A 22900-nucleotide genomic window follows, 5' to 3' on the forward strand; every position below is an offset into this window, starting at 1 on the left:
GAGATGAAGAAAATGTAAGGTGAGAAGCTGATAATTAGCTATAAGATCAAGATGATTATCACAAATCATGATAACAAGGATATTAGATGAACAAGTAAAAGTGAAAAAAGAGTGACGATAAAGGGATAAGTCAGTAAACAAATGATAGATATGTGATAAAAATAAGGATTTATCTAAGGGAATTGACGGTAAGATGAAAAAATAGGAGTAGACATGAAAGGCATAAAGAGTAATAAAATGTTTAGATATAGATATGTGACAATATGGTATAATGGGATGATGGGATGGATGGACACAGCCTTTGAAGTTGAAAAGAACCAATGTATGGTGAGGACGCTTATCATATATCCTTATGTACTGCCAGGGTTGCATCGATCTTTGTGTGCAGGTAAGCTTCCAACTCTTCTATATTGCCCATATCACATGCCCATGACACCAACGATGAGTTTGATGGATCTTAAAAACTCTCTCTCTCTCAAATAGCCCACACAAGTAGGAAGAAAATTTTAGAATGGTTTTTACAGAGATTCATGTCTCAATTTATAGATAAGAGGGGATGGATATAAAGACCCTATGAAAAAAGTTACCCTCAAATTTTTAGCTCAATCAACCTTTTACATTGTTAGATTTCAAGATCTGAACTTAAAAAACTACGGTCATCCATTTTTTCTCTCATCTGAAACGTTGTCGCTTCCTCATTGTCCATTGGTGATAAAAAATCCTAGACATTCTGCTGTAATGATTGGCCACCTCCTTGTCTTTCACAGTTGGAAGCTTCAAGAGTCTCACACATCGTACGAAAGACAAAGGCAAAAGTACATTTTATTAATTAATCAGCATGTTACCATGCGCCACCTCAACACGCTTTTTATTTTATTAAATGACGCGCTAATGATTGCGTGATTTGGCGACATGAAATATGACACCACATCAATATTTTTTTCCTTTCTTGCCAATCAAAAGATGCCACATCACCACCCCGCTTTCCTCGACTTTTCAACTTTAAAAAATATCAAAATTAAATATTTATTTTCTTGGTATTTTCACGCATATATTGTGGTTTAATAATTTAGTTTTATATTTGTATGTCACCCTTGTGGATTAAAAAATTCATCATTAATGATTGGACATATGACATCACTATTTGTGATGCCATAACAGTACCTTCTCACAATGATTGGCAGTAAAAATCATTATGGAAATCACTGATTGGTCCCCATTCAACGAATAAAATGATGACACCTGGTATGATAGTAATAAAACCCTAAAATTCTTCAACGTTGATATAAGATTAAATTTAATGCCAAAAAATATAGACATATAAACTTGCTGACACTCAAAGTTTATATCAACATGAATTTAATGTCATAAAATCCATCAAATTACACTCTAGCTTAGAAAAATCAATCCTTTAATAATATGATCATAAAATTCCATAAGAATACCAAAAAATCCAACAAACCATAATATAACTTTAAAAAATAGATTATATTATTTAGGCTTGACAACACTCATATATAACTATGTTAATGCGTAAAAACATGTATATTTCATAAAATTAACCCTAGAAATTGTGTACTATCAAATAATATATATATATATGTACATTTCCTCCTTTGTGCTCTTAAAAATATTTGAATCTAGATACCACTTCCACTGCTTGTTACACTACAGCATGATCCTTGATTTGCCAAAGTCAGTAGACAACCATGTAATGTATTGTCCATCTATCATCAGAGCCACATGTTATCTGGTCATTTCTACCCACTAGAGACTTACTAGAATCCTGCTGACAAGTGTGTCAACTTCCTACTGATGAACTCAAATTTAGGGTGTTAATTTGGAGTCTATATTTGAGTTAATAAATAATCATTTAGTAACCTTTACAAATAACATAATTTGACCAGTTACTGATGATCAAGGGTCACCTCTGCAGGGAATAAATATTAAGGTTTAGATACTCTTTAAATGATGCTTTTAGAGGGATCAAAGGCGATACATACAGATAGGTGGCGAGAGGGTGATAATTATTATATTATAAGGATAATATGAATAATAAGATTAATACATAGAAGGATGTGGATATATTAAATGGAAAGGAGAGCGCGATGGATGAAAATGTGAAGTGATAATGGATGTGGAAGATGAATAAGAAGACAGGATGACTAAATGGGTGAATAGTTGTGAGTGGATGTGGATGGATGATGGATAAATAGAATGGTGGAATAATAAATGATAATGATCTAACTAATGGATCTGATGGAATAATAGGTGGGTGGTTGTGACATGGAGAAGAGGATGATGGGCTAGATGATCTAGGATTTTATATGAGACAAAGGTGACAAGATTGCGGGTGACATTGGATATGGATGTGGTTGGGTGTAATTGTGGAAAATGTTGATGATAATGAGATGATGATTAAGATTAAGGATATCGGTCTAACTAAAGATATGTGAAAGAGAGAAACCATTTTAAGGGAACAGACTAACCTTAGATCCCTATGTTCCTCTGGGATCGAGACACTTGTCTGATGCAAATCAGCCTCTTCACTTGTTTGTTTATCTTCTCCAATCACTCAAAACACCAAAACACCCTTGATGGACCTTCAAGATCCTCACTCTCTCTCAATCAGACTATCTAGGAAGGAGTGAGTTCAAATATATTTTTTTTCAACAATCCAAGGATCTATTTATAGATCCAACTACATGGATGGAAATAGGCAGAAAAAGGACGCTCCAATCAAAATTTTGGCCCGAAACTCCGTCTGGATCGTTAGTTCTTACGATTTGAATTTAGATCATTTGCAGCCCTCAAATTTCCTCTCCTCCTTTTTTGCAAAAGTTAAAGAGCCATTAAATAATTCCAAAAAATAAATATTAATTCATAAAAATATTAGAAATATATTTTCTGGATTTTAAACTGATATCTCTTCGGATATAATGCCTAAAAATTTGAGGAAAAATCATATTCTAACTAAAATGTTATGTTCTTTCATAAGTTTATGCCATCAAAACCATTAAAAACACTTTAAAATTAAAAATACTTTATAAAATTAAAACTTAATCATTTTTGGCTTGATAGCATACACATATAATCAAGTTAATGCAAATAAACATGTAAATTTTGTTATATTAACGTACTAAAATTCGTGTTATCAGCTACTCTCTGATCTATTTTTTCCAGAGCTGCAATACCCTTTGCCTCACATCCATGGATTCTCCTGAACCTGATCAAATCCTTCTGCCTGACCTAATTGTTTTGTGTATTAAAATTAGAATTTTATGAAGTAATTATTTTTGTACCTCTGTGTGGATCAACTCTTATCTTATAAAGAGTTTTAGAATGTTTAAGGTATGCAATGAAAAAATACACCTGATAAAGATCAGTTCATGATTAAAATACATAATTAATATTAGTGAAGTGATACCACCTTCGCACAAATAACATGCATTCACATGTGGGCCTTTGTGATTGTATGAATGCTAAGGACTAACATCTGAATGAGAGAAGAAGATTTCAAAGTGGAACGTAAAACATGCCTGAAATTATTAAGAATACAACTCTAAAATAAATGGGAAAACCTTCAAATATAGATCCATTAAATGCAAAATGAGGTGGTAAATGTTGATAGAATAACTCTTTATAATCTATTTTTGACTGAGGTAAACTGTAATTGATACTAATCCATTTATTAAGTAGATGATTTCCAAGATTAACATCCATTATAAGTAAAGAAAGGACCAGAGATCAATGATATATATAAAAATAATAACCAAGACTAATACAGTGGTACTATGTATCATTTTTATGTAACTCATGCCCTTTTTGAAATCAATTTTTTAGACATAAATAAATATAATTTGAATTTGACAGTTTTAATGTGGAGATAGATGACCAATGTTGAATTGTCAAAATCACACATAATTAAATATAATAGATATTGGGTTAAACTAGACATTTATAATTGATGTTTGGCTTGGATTGCGGAGATATATATGTATATGAGACTCGAGTGAACTGAATTCAGAATTCAGATAATTGAAGATGATATGAGTTGAATTGGATTAGAAAGTATTTAGGTTGACTTGAGGATTGGGATTATGGCTTTGAGAGAAAAAAAATATGTAAATTAACGTTTGTTGAATGTTTATTGAGGCTGAGAGAAGTTGCTTTTCATATGACAGTTTTAACTGAGAACAAAACCAGTATTATTCCTTGTGCCATTCCATCTCATATATCACATTTCCCTGTGAGTAACATGCTTATTATCTTATCTTTACACAGAAGGTAAATAGAATTTTTGAATACCTAATTGACCTTCTCTTTTTAGATTTCCCTACCAAGTTATAATCCAAAAAAAAATAACAAATATTATAAGGTTCAAAACTTTGTTTCTAATATTTGATTGAAATTTATTTCATTTAGGCCCTCACTCAGATAGCAAGGAATCTGGCCCCAATTTACTCTGTTTGAACACTATTTCAACCACATAAAAAAATCAGTAGTAGCTTAGAGATGGTAATGTGATATCCAACCAGCAGCCTAAGTTTTGTTGGGAGTTGATTGACGATTCATTTGTCCTCATCGTCATTATTGTTAGTAGGGTTCGACATTTTGGACCGGGGACCGGTCGGACCGGACCGAACCGGGACCAAGAAAAGACCGGACCGGAAGTGGACCGAACTTTAGGTAAGGTTTAGGTCCATGCCACGAAACCGGACTGGACCGGACCCTATCCCACATACTACACATTCCCCTCCCCATCTCCCTTTCCATAACTGCCCCAAAGCTCATTGACACTGCTTCGCATGCACAATGCCTCTTTCCCCCCCCCCCACACCCCTACTCTTCTGCCACCCTCCGTACCAAACCGGACCGGGACCGAAGAAGACCGGACCGGAACCTGACCAAACTTTAGGTACGGTTTAGGTCCATGCCATAAAACCGGACCGGACCGGGACCGTCAAACCCTAATTGTTAGGTAGGGATGCATCCCTTTTAAGTTATTCAAATCCATGAGGACGAGTACGAGGGCTAATTCTGTTAGGGTTTGATGAATGACGGATGATATCAAGTTCATGACCAGATGAATAGATGGCGGAAATTTATCAATCCCTGAAAATGACATTATTGTCATTGACTCTCCTAGGGTTCATACACACCAACCATTGCGTCTATGTCATTGAACCTCATTGCCATTTATAATAACATTGACAAAATTTTGACTGATGAATCATTGACTGTTAAAAGATGCTTCGGTATGATGAACTAAATGTAACGTAGATGCATAGACTAAAAACGAATGGCAAATTCTTGATTCAATCACATCATATGCAAAATTTCCATATTTGAAAAATCTGAATGACGCGCATGTTTATAATTAAGCAGTATAATGAAGCAAGTGGAGTAAGATAATAATAGAACTACAGTATAATCTTTGGGTTAGAAGAAAACACTAAATTAATTGAAAGATCACTAAGATTTTTTCAAATTTCAAAGAATATTTAAGGTCAAAATGAAAGAATTATGTTACAATTCTCTACTTTAAAGCCAATAAGGTATTAACATGGTCAGATAACTTGCTGCCCTCTACCCCACATGCATGCACAGAATACCATTCCTATGATTCCCAGAATATAAGTTGAATAATATGGCTAAAATCAACGAGACTTGTTTTTTTCAGCTGAAATATTTTTCTGATCAATGAACAAAAATCGTTTCAGGTTATCAAATTTTGCAGTCTAATTAAGCATCTTTCTTTTGCTGTGATCATATCAACCAACAATTTTGGCCTTCAGCAAAAGTTTATCAAGATTAATTCAGCAAAATCCAGATTGTTTCATCGTATTCTGAAAACATATCCCAAGGAAATTCAAACATTAAATATTTCAACATTCTGCCAAGCGTTTCATGGGTGGGCATATCCATCAGTTTGGGGTGAAAAGAATACGAATTCAAAATCGTGCACTAGGCAAAAATTATCACTTGAGATAAAGCTCATAAATTTCTTTCAGTTGAGATATGATTTTCTCTGCTTTACCCAACACTGCAAAATGTTTCTCGAATTTTTGTTCTAAGTCTGTGAAAGCATCAACTAGGTATGCCAAAATAATATGTACACAAAAGCATGCACCAAGGAAAATATCATTTAGAAGGAAGAAAGTCAGAGAAGAGAAAACTTATCGCATGTACTTGGCCAAGGCTATTTTTCTGGGTGCTGTAGGTATGATGGCATCCTTCACTCCATGGGTCATCTTACCCTGTCAAAGAAGACAAGAACAGCTGAGTGGGAAAATCATGTTAAATGTTTTTCTCAAATAATAATTAAAGGATAATGTCTTAAATTATCTAAGAAACAGAGGAGAGCAAGGACACTCGGAAATTTTTATGTTGCAAGGGCACACCTTGGTAACAATATTTCTTTTGTTCGGAATTTCTTCTTTGCGTACGTTGGAACATGAATTCTTTTCAGGGATAGTGTCCTTTCTCTGAATTTCTATCAGTTTCTTATTTACGGTAACCCCATTGAGAGAAGCCAGAGGCTTTCTTAATCTATTTGAGTCGAAAACCTGCCAAAACGATGATAACATCAACGATGGACTTTAATTTGAATACTTAGATATAATTGTATATTCTAAAAAAAAGTATCACCTTGGAATCAGCTTTTACTTTGGTGTTGGGTTTACTTGGCTTATCCTTTCCACCAGGTCTCTTCAAAGCATCAGAGCTTCCATCCACTCTGCCTTTGATAATTTTACTTGGTTTATTATTCGTAGACTTTGTGGGTTTTTTTATTTCTGTTGCTCGGCCTGGTGTAACATGAACCCTAGAAATAGGCTTCAAATCCACGGTTTCAGTTGCTGATATTGATGAATTCTTCAAACTCATGTTACGCAATGAAATAGAAGAATTGGCTTTGTGGCTGTCAGATCTGCTCATTGATTTCGTCTGGGATGAACTGTTTCTTACTGATTTTGTTGCTTTTGCAGGATCATCATTCCTCTGGAAGGAGATCTTAGCTTCAGATCCCGTAAATTTCCTAAGAACAATGATATTCCACACCCACGATAAGATGGATGTAAATTTTCATAACGCAATGAGTCACATTAAGTTAAATTGTACACAAAAAATGAGTCTGAAATGTCAATAGATGCATATTTACCGGATGGGATGGCGATTAGAAGGTGAAACATCGAGCTTCTTGCGAGAGGATTTCTCGGAATTGTAATGTTTGCCCCTTGACCTCGAGACGGACTCAGGTAGGCAGGGAGAGCACCAGACTTTCGTTTTATTCTGAGTTTTATCATGGATGGAAGACTTGAGGAAGCGAGATGACAGCTGATGAACACTGTAAGAACGCAAAAGAAAGTTAATAGGAAAGCTCGGGTGATAAAAATCACTAAAAGATAATTTTTCATTCAATTAATTTCCTTTGTCCTGCCAACAGAGCTTTTATCTTCTTACATTAATCAAGTAGAAGATAACTTACGGATGAGAAATAAAGAACCACTCCTCGTCGCTGCGAACATAGCAAAAGAGAAACAAAAAAAATGTAAAAATACAAGTAAATACAACCTTCTTCAACGCAAAACTAGATGAACAGATTAATTCATCGATTCTGTATGAACTCACGTATCCTGGCTCCCTTTTTCCGCCTCTAGCTTCAGGTCAGCCCACATCGGCGCTTCAATTTCCTCCTACGAAATAGGAAGCCGGCATTGGACAAAATCACATCAAATTCGATCAAATAACATAGAAAACCGACAAAAATGACAAGAAACAGCTAAGAAATTTGAATTAAAAGACGCTCAGACCAACAATCTTGCGAAGAAATCGAAATTGAAGATAACCGTCAACCGACCAGAAACGACCAGTGATCTGAGGTTTCAACCGCGATTCCAATCTCTGGAACGCGATCTCTTCTCGCGGATTTCTTCCCGATCTTCATCTTCCCTTCTCTTCCTCCGTCTGGCGGGCTTCCCACAACCGTTGCTCGAAGTTTGAATAAAAAAAATTTTATATTCATATACGTATATATATCTTACTCAAAGTGGGCCCCACCTTCCTCGCTCCAATACCAGGCCCAATAAAGGCCCATACAGAAATTCCTTCCAGCTAAATGTCACCGTCATCCGTCCTGACCTTCGTGCCTTCTGTCCTGTCCCGTCCCATCATAAGTCAACGATGATTTACATTACGATGGGATCGCCTCGTCCCGACAAAGACAACGACGACGTGTGACGATGACGTCAACGACGTCGATGTCAACGAACAGATGACAGAATTAAGAAGATGAAATCGTCGTCAACAGGCATTGACGTCAACGCCTGTCCATCTGTGCAGTCTCTAAACTTAATTGTCATTCATGTCGACAGCGACATTGCGGACAACTCTCGTCTCATAAAAATGAAAGTTCACTACTTGTGGCTAACGAACTCATGATCCGTCATCCGCAACTCACAAACTAGAGAATCGTGTTCGTGACTCTCAAACCTTCGCTGTCAGTCATGCCTGAAGAGCACCACCACTCGCCAGGTAAATCATCGTCTAACAACAGCGACATCATAGCCCGTTCGAGACCCCGTGTCATCGTCAAGGAAGCCGTCTGGTCATCAGATGAAGGCGCGACTTTAGGAGCGTTCAGATGAAGATGAAGGCGCGACTTTAGGAGCGTTCAGATTCAGATTCAGATTCTGCTCTCTCGTATATTTGCATTATAATTTAAACCTTTATAATATTTTTATTCCTATAATATACTTAAACTTATTGCCTGGTACTCTAACTCCTATACCATTTTTGTTCAATAAGATACCAAAGTGAATGATTAAAAAAACGCATTCCACACGATTGAGCATCCGTCAACATTATAATTGGCATAGACCGTCATCGTTGTCATAGGCTGTCAGTGTCAACGGTCAACGGGTAGACCACAACAGCCAATTCCTTACTCTCTCTCTCTCTCTCTCAGTCTTGCAATTGGTGGTGTAACCATATTTCAATTTATTCTAAATCAGTGAGAAAATTGATAGATAGACTTTATACACAGTTGCATAACATGTACATGTAGATTGGGACTTGGTTAGAGAGAGATGTGAGGAGGAGTTTGACAAGACAAAACTACCAGTCAACAAGTAGGCAGGTCAACGGTCCCAAGACCCTCGACGAGGATAGCGGCCATCATGCCAGCTACGTGCGTCGTCATCCCAGCTATGCCTGCCGATATCCCAGCTTCGCCTGCCGTCATCCCAGCTGTGGCCGCTGTCGTCCCAGCCACCTGGACGCGAGAAACTCCACCGAGGAGATGGCCTCCCATCTGGAAAAATAACCGTAAATCAGATGGTTCGGCATTTATCTGAGTGCATAGGAGACTCCAGGACAGATGACTAATGACGGAATAAGACAAGCGGAACGGCATTTCAGCCAGTCATCCATCACACAGTCTGCAGTTTCGTGTTGTTTCCGTCGGGAGGAATGGACAGAACAAATGATCGAACAGATGGAGGGCGGTTGTAAACCTGGAGTAAATAACCACCAAGTGACGGAATGGGACAGTACACACAAAGGATTCTGTTCGGTTTCCACTCTGAGGTCAGGACAGATGACTGATGACGGAGCGTCATTTGTCCACAAGCCTTAACTATACATATAGATACATATCTGCTTATCTATCTCTCTAGCTGATGAATCGCTACCTTGGGAAGAGGGAAAGGCGTCTCTCTGGAAGAACAGAGGATCTCTGGTCAGCGGCAAGTACCCTCGAAATGAATCGACGTAGCGTTGACCCGGGGGGCTTGCATGGTCAATGAGAGCTCGCGGAATGAACTCTGGACTGCTAAACTGGTTCCCCATACAAACGGTTGGGCCTCTCATCTGCAGCCAATCAGGAGAATTTCCATGAAAGATCAGTCTAAGAGGGAGACAAAGCTATTTCGAGGGATTCTGCAGACCTGGAAAGGAGTGTGGGGATGAAGATGGCTCAGATGTGCTCCAGGAACTGCGCAGATGGATTGGATGATATCAACAATGATATTAAGCACATTTTCATCATCATTTCTGTCATCATAATTAATAAATATCATCCTACTGAATTGTCTTTAATAAATCATCTTACTGATGATAAGAGGATGGTCATCGTCTTCCTGTTGTTTGAGGCATCATCATCATCATCATTAGCAGTAAGAAATATCATCTTACTGATTCATGTTCACTGATGATGATGATACGACAATGAGTCATCATCAGACCCCTCTGCATGTAGGATAATGATGAAGACAATGATTTTTTTTCCAATGCCTCTTATGACCCTACCTCTGATAAGTTAACTTAGATAACGAGAGATAATGATGAAATCATCATCGTCATTCATCTGCAGCCAGGATGACAATGACGATGGCAATATTGTCATCTTCAGTCAAGTTACAGATGATGGAGCTGATGATGACGATGATAGCCATCGTACAAAACAATATTACCAACGCAGAAGGGGTGCACATCATCTTATTGCACTTTTAGTCATCATCATCATCATTAAGAACAATCAGTTTACTGATGAGAAGAGAATTTGATTCATTTTCCTATTGTTCTCAGGCATTGAGCAGGAGAGATATTGGCACTAGTAATTCAGAGTTGGTGAAAACCTGGCGGAGTGGCCGGGCCAGAGGAGAGTCTACTTCTCTCACTACAAGTCACAGAGGATCCAACAGCTCGCTTCATTTCTTCCAGAGACCTCGCCGATTCCCTCCGATCCAGCTCTGTGAAAATGATCTGGAGAGGGAGACAGTTGTTATGGAGTTGAAGCAGCCTTCATTATCTCAAAGAAATTAGAAAAACACAGGCAAGGAAAACCTGATCGAAGGGTTCATCCGCATGAGGCATGTCCCTGCTAACAGGCAAGACAAAGTTGGCTGGGGAACAAATTGAAAATATTAGGGATAAGATCTTCCAGGTTCAGGGTTTAGGGTTGCGGAGGTGGGTCTAGAGAGTACCAATCATTTCATTGACTGCTTCTGCAGGGACCTCCTTTCCCATCTCTCTAGCCCGCCGGTCCGACCTGGACTTAAGTTCTGCGAAGGTGGGGAAGATGACGACGGCAACCTGCAGGGCAAGGAAAATGAAGATGAAGGATGATGCAAGAGTAGTGAGCTTTTTCTTGTATTATTCACACCTTGCGGAAATCGGCAAAGGGGCGGAGCTTCCGTTTTCGCGCGCTCTTGTAGACATTGGTCTGGTCAATGATGTAGTTTCGTGGGGTTCTCGCAGCCCTTGATAGCAGGGTATTGAAGATCCCCGTCGCCATTTCCATCAGCTTCTCAAATCGCTCTCCATAGTTCCTCTTCCGCAGCAGCCCCGGCACCTACAATGGAGCATGGATCAGAACCAAGAAACAAAGATGATGATGATGATGATGGAGATGAAGGCTCAGATTATGAAGAATAAGACGAAGATGATGAGGAAAAAGAATACACTGAAGAAGAAGAAAATAATGATGATGAGGAAAAAGAATACAATGAAGAAGAAGATGATGATAATAACAATGATGATTATGATGATGATTAAGAAGAAAAATGAAGAAGAATTTGAGGATGAAATGGGAAGAAGAAGCTGATGAGGATGATTTTTGAAAAAAAGAAGGAATAGAGGCAGAATAAGAAAAGGGCTACAACCTTCATCTGATCAAGAGCCAGGTTGGTGCCAAGGAGGATGTATCTCTTCTCAGGGTGATCAGCCTTCCACTTCTCTGCCCAGGTGCTCTTCCCTGAGCCAGGAAGACCAACCATCATCACCACCTCGCAATTCCTGACGACGGCAAACGAGGGTCCAACAACCGCATTCCCATCTCCCAACGCCGAGCTCCACGGCTTGAATCCTCCGCCTTCGATAATCAGGCCATCTCCTTCACAGAACTGCATCTCCACCACAACATTCTTCAGCAAAACATGCGGGAAGAGCGCCGATCTCCGAAGAAGAAGCTCCCTCGCATCGAATCTCCAAGCTTCCCCCAGCCACAGCCCATTGAGATAGAATCCGACGGTGGCGGAAGCCGAATTCTCGAGATCGACGGCGCAGACGACAGTATCACCAATGCTGAATTTCCCCCCATAATCAGTAAACCTCCCTGCTGTGGAGAACTTCCCCGTGCCGCCGAATCCGCCGCTTCCGACGGTCTCTCCCAAGCTTCCCACTTCGTCTTCCCTGCTGGAGACTCCAATTCGACACAGATGCTGCTGATCGGAAGGCGTGTCTTCCATTCTAACATCCTGTTGAGATAGAATTCTGCAGCCAAAGCAGTATTTTCCTCCGGTGATGCCCACCGTGGCGCGAGCGCCGGACCAGCAGTAGGCAAATCCTTCTTCATGTAGAGAACTACCCCACAGTCCATCGCCATGGACATTGAAATCTGCAGATTGATGCAAGCAAAACGATGATCACGTTGAGGAACAGGACAGCAATTCATTCAATCATCCATCACAGTATTGAAATTTCGTCCCATTTCCGCCTGAAGACCCCAACCATTCATTATGTTTCTTGTTCCGAAGTCAGGACGGATAGTTGATGATGGTAACTTGATAATTGACGGAAAATTAATGGAAACAACATCAACAAGCAGGATTTTTCACCAATTTTTTGAACAAGAACGAGAAGATTAAGAAAATCCCAAGAATCGAAAAGCATGGACGAATGTATAAATCTTACTCCAGAATCGAAATAAAGAGCAAGACTAGGGCAAGGAGAAAAAGGAGGAATCGATGAGAACCCAGATCGCAGTCCGCGGGATTCAGAGAGACGATGGGGTATGATCGCTCGAGCGGCCTCATTCTCTTTGCCGGGTGCTCGTCTTCTGTACCGACGGCCGGCGATCGGCGTCGTGTCGCTGCCGCCATCGCCATGACTGGAAAGCTCGAGGATTTGATTTAAGTAAAAAAATTACTATTTTTTTCTTAAGTAAAAAATAGCAACAATTGATTTGGGCTACTGAAATTCAATGGGGGCCCACTAAGCCAGTTCAAAAAAATTTCTATGTTTTTTAGATAAATATGTATGAAATGGTTAGAAACGGTTTGTTCAGTGAGCAACTCGGATGAAGGGAGCGGCACGTCCCGAACAGGACGGATGGGACGGGAGGGGACAGATGACGACTGGTGATGGGAAGGGCTGTCATGGGTAGTTTGTCACGTCTCCTGTCATGTCTCGTGTCCCTGGAATTTAAGAAAAGTTGTCTCGTTATGTCACACGTTTCTAGGGCTGGAAATTTAGGACCAAGGACCGGTCAGAATGGACCAAACCGGGACCATAAGTCCTCCATTTGAGGGTGGACCGGTCGGTCTGGCAGGTTTAGGTCCAAGAGTCAAACCCAAACTAGAAGTAAATTATTAAATATTTATTTAATTTTTTTGTAACTAACATTAAATCCAACTCTCCGGATGGTTTCTATTGAGCTCATTATAGCTGCAATATATTTGATCATCTGCATCACCCACTTTATGAAGAAGCGTTACTCTTCAAAGGTGGGCTGCAAGAACCCATCAAAATCTCTTCCTCTATCAAACATTCTTCTTTCTCTATTCACTCCAATAGTTATTGGAGGTGAAAGGATACTCATTGACAACGGCTCTAAAGTTGCTTATGTTGATATTCAGCATAACCATCAACATGAACTTTCTACTTTCGTTTTGACATTGACTAGTCAACCTGACCAGACTGGGACCAGTCCGGACTGGACTAGGACCAATCAAGAACATACCGGAACTGGACAGAACTTTAGTTAAGGTTTAGGTCTTTGCTAAAAACCCAGACTGGACTGGTACCGTCAAACCTTACATGTCACGCACTGCCGTATCCTGTCTTAGTCACATTGTCCGAACAGCATCACCATCCATCACATAAGGGCATATTAGCAAATGAATAGTTTTTCATCCTATGTAACAATTTGGGTGATTGGGTCCTTTAATTTAGGTCTTGGTTTAGAAACTACGGCCAGTCTCTTCTCCCAATCTGTGGGTCTGACACAAGTTTCCCTCTCTCTTTCTCACCTTCTCTCACACTTATCTTTTGCTCTTCTTCGTCTCCCTGACCAGCTAAGCCATTTTTTCTGACTAGAGCTGGAGGAGCTGAGTACATGAGCAATCAATAATTTTCTAAAATTAATTGTGTAAATAGAAGTGCAATTACTTCTGTAAACATTTGATACATTTCTCATGCCTATCATTATTTCTATAAAATGTATACTTCAACTATTCAATGAGTTGATGTAATGAGCTATCCATTATCAGTTATTTTCCTTATGCAGTCTATGTTATGTGCCAAAAATGCATGACTTTGCAATGTGGGGGTGGCGACAAGGAGGTTTCTTACAATGACAAGTAGTGTGAGAAAATGCTTCTCATCCATAATTTTTACATCGCTTTGTACCTTTTTATTTTGTTGCTATTTGGTTTGAAGTTTAAATAATGTGGATTGATTTTCATTAGGGAAACTACATAACATTTTGGAATTCTTTTTTATTTCAATTCTCATCATTAAACATATCAGTGGCATTACTGTTATTTTTCTAAGAAATGACATATTTTAACTACAATTTTAATGCTTGATAACATCAAATTACATCAATAAAATTATGATTGTATAAATATTTTTACTCTTATTCACCATTTAAGGATAAATTGAGAAATTTATGATTTATTTTCCTTATGAATTTTATTTATTTTTATGAATTTTATTTATTTATTAGACTAACCTCACATTTTCTTGGAGTTTTATTTCAAATACAAGACTTAGGTAAACAAAATGGGGAATTTAATATACAAATAGGAGGAAAGGAAAACTCAAGCCATCTCCCAGATAATAAGAAGAGGCCAGACACACAAGAAGCCTACACTAGAAGCCCATTCAACCCTCTTTAAAAACTGGCCAACTAAAGGGAAGAGTTGTGAAATCAATCCACAATTTAAATTTGAAAGCCCAATTTTTAAATCTGGGAAGGAGGGAATGTGGATCCAGGCCAGGAATCAATTAATCCTAGTGCTCTAAAACCTTGGAATTAAATTCAATAGATGGGAGAGTTAGATCAATTTTATTTAATCTCTTCTCCCCTCGCTTTGTATCTCATTTTGGGTTTCTGCTCCCAACTTGATGTTGGAAACTTAGTGCAACATATTTCTTTGATTCATTATTTTCCTACAAGAGTGTGTGAGAGAGAGTTCAAGGGTGATCAAGATTCTTGGAGAAAAACATCACTTGGCCCTTGGGGGAAATGACAGCAAGGTTTGTGTCATCTCTTGAATGTCAGATTTTAATTTTCTCATCATTTTCTCTACATAAATATCACAACGGATAGCCTTGACTTCAAGATTTCCAACGCATCAAACTGCACTAAAAAATCCTCCTCTTGCAAAAGTAACGGCATTTTTTATCCACTATCCCTTGCTACCCAATTTTTCTGCCTGCAAATTGCACGCCAGCCAACGCACCCACCTGCAAATTTTGCCGTGGGGAAGGGAAGCCAAAGGTTCCCTTTAAACTTAAAATTTACTTCTTGCAATAAAAAATTGCAAAATTTCTTTAAAATCAAGCTAAATTCTTAGAACTTATCTTAAACAAATTAGATATTTATTTCATTTATTTAAAATAGTTTTGACTAGTTTCCCTTCATTTCATTGATTCCTATCTTTAAAAATATTTTAAAATCCAAAAAGATATAAAATCACATAAAATAATTAATTTAAAATATATTTGAATTGCAATTTACTCTCTCATAATATGCTCCTTGTGAATTCGATCCTTATCCTATTCGAGGAAAGAATTTTTTTAATTTTTTTGTAGCATAAATCAGAGCCTGAAAACGACTTATTTAAACATAATTTTGGTATATCAATGCTCAATTATGAAAATGTCAGCTTAAATCATCTATGAAAAAATATGTTCAAACATTCAATAATGATTCACCAACGAGAGAAATAGTGTTGCACGTTTTCATCACAGGTTTTGCATTTCATCTTTTTTTTCATCATCCAATACACATTCATGCCTCAGTCAATGTGGTTTATCACCTACCAATATTAAATTACATTATTTTCAAATTTATTTCACTTAAGTATTTAACTTCACTAAATCAATTTTCAATTAACTTCTTCACGAAGAATAACTAGTTAAAACTTGTGCAGGTCAGTCTTTTTACCCTCATTGCATTTTTGAATCGTGGTTAAAGAATTTATATCATACATTGATATCATATCAATGCCCCGCTCAATAAGATCATAAGCTGTCATTTTTTTCAAATTCTCTTTCACTTTCCCAAATTTAAATAAATTGTTAAAAATAGATGATCTAGTCAAATTTAGGTAAAATCTAGACTGAACTTTCACTGTACCAAACTCTAACGCCAAAGCAACTTCTATGCAGACAGTAAAATATTATTTTGGTTATAATGGTTAGATTATGTGCAAGTATTTTGTGATGCTAAGCTGGTCAGCTTGGTCAATGAGCACCTTCAATTTTAGAATTGACTATGTGAACTAAGTTTACATGGATAAATTGACCAATTGAAAGTCAGATCAAATTGATGTCAAGATGCCTACAAAACTGGATTGGCCAAATAAATCAATCCCTTTCAAATCATTATAACCAGTGTGGATTGATTTCCAAATAAATATATTTTAAAGGGAATTGGAGACTATTTTGGTTATAATGATTAGACCTTAGATATGTATCATGAGAGGCTATGCTGGTTGTCGACGTCGGGAGATCTCGAGAACTGCCAGACGGTCGAACAGTTTTCATCCCCTGCGCCAATTAAAGAAGAGTTTCCAAAGCATCAGCCTATTTTATGTCAAAATAACAAAGTCCATGCACCAAAATTTACAAGTGAAAATACACCACTCAATGGAGAAAAAATATAACATTGCATAAGTCAACGTTACATAATTTACAACTGAAAATACGGAAAAATCAACGAAGTATAATTTTATGAGTCCAGCTACATAAGCCAACGGATGAAAAATTGCAAGTCATATTAAATAAAAACAGGGGGAAATTTGCCAGTCAACTGATGTAGGTTTACCAGCCAAAGTAAAAAAAGTCAACGGAGGGAACTTCAATAAGTCGAAAGATTAATGTTTTCCAGCCAAATTACACAAATCAAAGGATTAAGATTTTCCTGTCAAATTGCACAAGTCAACTAACCAAGATTTATACATAATAATGCAAAAGTCAACGGTAAGAATTTTATAAGTCAAAATCCAAAAGTCAACAGATCAAAATTATACTGCCCAGTTACAAAAGCCAACGGATCAAAATTTAACAGTCAAATTACAAAGTCAATGGAGGGAATTAGCCAGTCAACTTGGAGAAGACAACCAAGGGAAATTTACCGGGCAAATTACACAAGTAAATGAAGAAAACTCGGACAAGTCAACGGCCTAACATCAGCCAAATTACACAAGTCAACGAGGCAAAATTTATAAGCCAACGTAGAAGAATTTAGGAGTTAAAATATACAACTCGATGGACTCCACTTTCCAAGAAAAAATACAGAAGTCAAGGGAGAAAATTTTACTACACAAGTCAGCGCCACAAAATTTGAAAGTCAAGCCACAAAAGCCAACGCGACAAAATTTAAAAGACAACTTACGAGAGACAGCGGATAAATTTGGAAGTCAACCGAACAAAATTTATAATTCGAATTAGACAAGTCAAATGAGGAAAATTTTCAAGTCAAATTATACAAGTCTACGGTGTCAATGTTACGATTGAAAATGCAAAAAAGATTGGACAATAATCACCTCTGAGATTGATAATCTCCTCAGGATCTTCTGGGGAGTTGAATCTGCGCTGCCCAGACGTGCAAGCCGCCAGAGGAAGAGACGGGTGGAAGGAGAACCCGTTGACCGTGTCTGAGAGGAGGAGATGGCACAGTAAGAAATCAGGATTAAAAAGTCAACGGAGAGAGAGCTGTTGAAATTACGGCAAATTACCATGCGCAGCTTGAAACCCAGATACCCATTGCCCAGTTTGGAGGTCGTAAATGTGAACCAAACCATCCTGTTGGCATAATAAAAATTTGATACAAAGAGAGAGAGAAAAAAGATAGATCAAGGCAGAGATAGGGAGAGAGAGAGATATAGAAAGAGATTGAGAGAAAGAGAGAAAGATGAAGATATATCTAGAGAGAGAGAGAGAGATACAAATTGAGAGAGTGAAAGAGAAAAAGATAGATAGGGGGAGATAGAGAGAGAGAAGAAGAAGAAGAGAATTTTTCATGCCTGGCCACCAGTGCCAAGATGTCTTCCACAAGGCTCGATGTCGAAGGATATTCTTTGGTTTGTGGATTCAGCTGACCTATACAACCTGCATAGCGGTTCAACAGGGAAAGAAGACAGTCATTTCATAAACTTGGCGGGGAGTAAGAGAGAGAGATATGATCACTCTTTCTCTATCCATCATGAATATCAGAGATTCAGCAGGTGAGGCAAAAAAATTGTAACAAGTAGGGTCTTCCTTATAATTTTCTGATCCTCCATCGTTGAAAGAGCTGTTAATAGAGTTTTGGTTTTATTGGCATTGCCCTGCGTTCTTCTCTTCTTACCTACCTTTATTGTTCCCCTCTCTCTCTTCCTTCCCAATGAGATTTTACAAAAATGATTCGAAATTCTTATCCAGGAAAAGCTTAACGAAACTCACTTGTAGACCACGCCAGCAGTATTTCGAATATCCCAGCACAGAATATAAGGATCCTGAACCAAGGATTCCCTTCTAATCAGAAATATCCAGATATGAAAAAGGAGAAACATACAGTAAACAATTTAGTCATGTTCTTCCAAAAATTTGAAAAGGCTACACAAAAGAAGAAGCTGACATAATTTTCCAAGTACAACGGTTGTTTGATGTCCAAACATGAGGAAAGTATTAAAGTACAGATAATACTATTTATTTTAAAAAGTGACATTATTTCGTAAAATGACATTATTTATTTTCTGGATTCTATGGAAGATAGAAAAATCCAACGGGTTTAAACCTCTGAATTTCACTGTCCAAGAAGTTAGACGGGAGGAGTTAAAAAGCCACCTGTGTGGCTTCACGACTCTTGTAAAAAGCTGAAGCTACACGAGAGCACCCACTCAACTAATGAGGGCGGGAACTGAAGTTAGGGCAGGGATTATATTTGAGGAAGAAAACCTAGGAGAGGGATTGTCACCCGGTGAGAGACGTTGTGAACCTAACTGGGAACGGTGGGATATTTTGAAGTAGTTTGCTTCTGTTGTTTGCCTTTCCCATCTCATACTTCTGATCTTCCTGATTTCCTGCAGGTATCTATCAGAAGGATATAGAACACAACCAAGATATCACACAGTCACATTTCAAAGACCATGGCGAATGTACAATTAACAAAGAATTCAAAAGAAGACATGAAATAATCATGAGATAACCCATATTATATGGGTTACACCTGGGGCCATGGTAGCTAATGTCTGAGAAAGGCCAATTACAAGGGTTCCCATTGTTGGGCCTCATCAGGGCACATTAACAATATTGCGCACTATATGAAAGAAAATTAAAAAAACAAAAAAAGTGACCAGAATATAAACAACTGGTAACATCAATCTCTAATTACCTTCCGACCGCCGGTGTACAAATAATTACCATCTTTGGAAAACAAAACCTGGAATTCAATTGATTTAAATGTCAGTCAATGAAACTTGAGTGTTCAAACTTCTAACTGAGAAAGGCATCTGGGGCGAGTTTAGGCATACCTGTGTAACCCCTCCTTCTTGACCATGAAGAACAAACAGAAGTTCCATATTGCCTTCAGCATACACTGCAGTTGTCTGATTAAATGAACCAAATGCCAGTAGGCCATTGTGCGACGGAGAGAATCCGATTGAAGATACAATTCCTGAATAAGGAAAAGGAAATTATAAAAAATCCTTGAAAAATCCTAGATAAACATTTATTCAGATGAAGAGAAGCATACCAGAGAGTCCCTCATTGCCTTTCAGAGTCGAGTGCAGCTCAAAGTCACGTCCCGGACGGTGAACATCAAATATTCTTATGCACTTATTGTACCCAGCGAATATTCTGCCAACAAGGGTACGACTCACTAGCACCACAAGGTGAATAAATTAAATAAATTAAGTGGCGTTGACATTGACAAATTTAAGGGTGGTTGACAATGATGATGGTGTAGATGAGGTTACTGATGACGTTGATGCCATCAGTAAACATCAGCTGTCAACTTTGTAAAATTTTCGTTTAAAAATATTGACCCTGTCAACATCAACCCGCCTTCTTGACAGTGAAGATGATATTGATGAAAATTTTCCTAAAAAATGGTTGAGTGGTGACGGCAGAGTTGATGCCAAGCATTGACGTTGATGAGATCATTAGAAAACTGTCAACCAACAACAATAATGTGGATGCCACAAGTCAAAATCCTACTGGTAAGGTTGATTATTAACTTTAAAATCGAATTCAATTCGCACTATGAAAACACATAGATGTATAGCCTAGTTGATGATGACAATGCTGTATGGACGGAAATTTTCTTTCAGTATGGATGGCTGGCGGCGACAAATACGGTGACACCCATTGACATTGACCCTGTCATTGGAAAATTCCAACCAGAAACACCAACATCGTCATCTGATAGGAACGTTCTCAGGTCCCATCAGAACAAGAACGTCTAAGGTACAAGGGACTTCAAAGCGACTCAATGGGGGATATGTGAGATCAAACGACTTTTAACAGCAGGAATCAAAATCTATAAAAAGGAGGAAAGTCCCCGTAAAATGTCATTGACAGAGATTTGATTGCCGCTGAGGCTCGCTGGACTTTGGGAGATATTTCCCAAACCGGAAGTGAGCGAGGAGCAGATTCAGTCATCCTCTCCATTTCAGTTTCTTCTATTTTCAACTTACTTCTACAATTCTGTATTTCCTTCTTGAGACTGGCCTCCTCATTGAGGGTTAACAACATTTCCTTTAACCGATCATCAAGGAATTGAAGAAAGGGCGAATTCAATTGGTTTCTACGTTTGCAGTGATAGATCCTGACAGGATCTACTCATCATCACATGTCAATGCCGTCGGGCATGCTGAACACTACCAATACAGTTGATTATTAGCTTTTAAAACTGCATTCACTTCATCCTATGAAAACTCATGAAGTTAAAATGATCCCAATATTAATTAATTTTACGTCTAAGGCAACACCATAAATAAAAAATAATCTCGAATCAGCGCGGTCACCCATACTTGGTTCCGAAGGTATTGAAGGAAACAGACAATGCCGCTGTAATCTCATCCATGGCATCATAAGCTCTGTAAGTGGCCCTTAGCTGCAGATACATTCAACCAGACGATAAACATTATTCACAGGGTTTGGCAAACTAAGACAGCGTATTGATGATTTGTCCATGACATTGTCAAGGTCAACATCGATGATAACAGCCCATGGGTGGCGTTGACACAATGTTGATTGGTTGACATCTATTTGGGCCATCCTCTTGAAGTTGGTGTTGAAAAAATCTTGATCTAATGTTGTTGACAATGTTATCAACATCAACTGTTTAGGAAAGCCCATAATTGTCATCGTTAGCCGCCCCGGAATTCGTCTGTCATCATCAAAGTCAACCATCAACAAGGGTTGATGACATTGACATTGACAATAACAATGTCATTAACAATTCTTCATGCTTCCACTAGAATCAATTGAAATAAGTCTGCACCTGCCCCGAGAAAGCATCCCACAGATGAATCGGATGGTCTCTACAAGTGCTTGCAAACACGCAGCTATTCATGTCTGCAATTCAAATTCAAATCTCAGGTCCTCCCGTCAATCATTCAATATGATCCAATAACAAAGATCAATCGAAACGATCTTCTGATCAATCTAGAGACTGCATTGATAATGGATATCATAAATTGATCGATCAAACATAGATTCAGAAACAAAACAGAGAATCTAACCTTGAAGAGACATGAAAGGGTACCAACAATAGTCGTAGACGGACTCCCCCTCCCAAACGATGAGATTAGACTCAAAAGAATCTGCCCAGAACACCGATTAATGACGAAAATTCAATGATAATGTCTTTAAATTCAAGAACAATGGCAAAGGTGGTACCTTCCCGGTCAACGTCTGCCTCCGCCTGCGCTACTCCGCCGCCATCACCGCCCTCGGGGCTGAAAAAATCGATTAAAACCTCGAAATTGATCAGCAATCCAAGCTTCCAATCAGATCAACCGATTGAGATGGGAAGCGGCAGATTAAGGGAGACACTAACAGGTAGAAGAGGCGGAGGGAGTCGTCGTCGGAGCTGGTGAGGAAGGCCGAGCCATCGGGAGACCATTTCACTCCTTTGAGGAAGTTGTTTCCCGAAATCCTCGTCTTATCGCGGTATTGCTTGTGGAAATGGTGGATTTTCCGAGGGGGAAGGTCGAATCTGAACTCCGGCCACGAGAATGGCTGGCGATTGACGTCGTGTTCTTCGTCGGCGGCGAGGGCTTCGGACTTGCCATCTCCGTCGATCGAAGACTCCCTTCCCTGCTCCGAGCTTGACATGGACGACTCTTCCGCTTCCGCTTCTACGTCCGGCGCCACCTCCATAGCTGCGAGCTCGGAGAGGAGCACTTCTCTCCTGTAGAAGAGAGAGAGAGAGAGAGAGAGAGAGAGAGAGAGAGAAGCTATGCAAGAAGCTTTTTATAGTGATTATATAATGTCAAGGTCAAAGTCAAAGTAGAAAGTACACAAGTGTGCATATTTTTGTATATTTTTAACCTGCAAGAAGCAATAAAAGTGCACTACAGCTTAAAGTGGGGATGGTCTTTTCGGTGTGGTGTACGGTCTCGGTTATGGTTGCGCAGTGAGGTTTGAAAATTTGAATTGTTGTGTGGTTTTGGTTGCGCAA

General features: G+C 38.6%; 3 protein-coding genes across 6 annotated transcripts; all 3 read right to left on the bottom strand.

Annotated features, from left to right (window-relative positions):
- Nucleotides 1-5916: 5916 nt before the first annotated feature.
- LOC144707733 (uncharacterized) lies at nt 5917-8194 on the bottom strand. Its single transcript, XM_078580965.1, has 7 exons — nt 7862-8194; nt 7633-7697; nt 7490-7519; nt 7163-7348; nt 6652-7039; nt 6405-6569; nt 5917-6260 (listed from the first exon to the last, which is right to left on the bottom strand). Exons 1-7 carry the CDS (start codon nt 8024-8026, stop codon nt 6180-6182), a joined length of 1080 nt encoding a protein of 359 aa, XP_078437091.1. The 5' UTR covers nt 8027-8194; the 3' UTR covers nt 5917-6179.
- Nucleotides 8195-8983: 789 nt separating this feature from the next.
- On the bottom strand, nt 8984-12914 carry LOC144707863 (uncharacterized). 2 transcript variants are annotated; one of them, XM_078581114.1, is made up of 9 exons: nt 12755-12914; nt 11664-12397; nt 11165-11353; nt 10986-11094; nt 10846-10904; nt 10638-10764; nt 9948-9994; nt 9755-9870; nt 8984-9313 (listed from the first exon to the last, which is right to left on the bottom strand). In XM_078581114.1, the coding sequence occupies exons 1-9, from the start codon at nt 12885-12887 to the stop codon at nt 9241-9243; spliced, it is 1587 nt and encodes a 528-aa protein (XP_078437240.1). In that variant the 5' UTR covers nt 12888-12914; the 3' UTR covers nt 8984-9240. The 2 variants fall into 2 exon arrangements, with proteins under 2 accessions (XP_078437240.1, XP_078437239.1); XM_078581113.1 differs by having other exon boundaries at nt 9693-9870.
- A 3669-nt stretch (nt 12915-16583) lies between these two features.
- On the bottom strand, nt 16584-22654 carry LOC144707959 (Transducin/WD40 repeat-like superfamily protein). 3 transcript variants are annotated; one of them, XM_078581245.1, is made up of 14 exons: nt 22277-22654; nt 22117-22175; nt 21960-22040; nt 21719-21792; nt 21246-21328; nt 19967-20070; nt 19746-19888; nt 19607-19654; nt 19216-19295; nt 18676-18728; nt 18258-18342; nt 17970-18036; nt 17778-17888; nt 16584-16779 (listed from the first exon to the last, which is right to left on the bottom strand). In XM_078581245.1, the coding sequence occupies exons 1-14, from the start codon at nt 22597-22599 to the stop codon at nt 16615-16617; spliced, it is 1476 nt and encodes a 491-aa protein (XP_078437371.1). In that variant the 5' UTR covers nt 22600-22654; the 3' UTR covers nt 16584-16614. The 3 variants fall into 3 exon arrangements, 2 of the variants coding, with proteins under 2 accessions (XP_078437371.1, XP_078437372.1); XM_078581246.1 differs by lacking the exon at nt 19216-19295; XR_013582604.1 differs by lacking the exons at nt 16584-16779; nt 17778-17888 and having other exon boundaries at nt 17974-18036; nt 19190-19295.
- Between the last annotated feature and the right edge of the window lie 246 nt (nt 22655-22900).

Source organism: Wolffia australiana, chromosome 9 (assembly GCF_029677425.1).
Source record: "Wolffia australiana isolate 7733 chromosome 9, ASM2967742v1".
Taxonomy (NCBI): Eukaryota; Viridiplantae; Streptophyta; class Magnoliopsida; order Alismatales; family Araceae; genus Wolffia; species Wolffia australiana.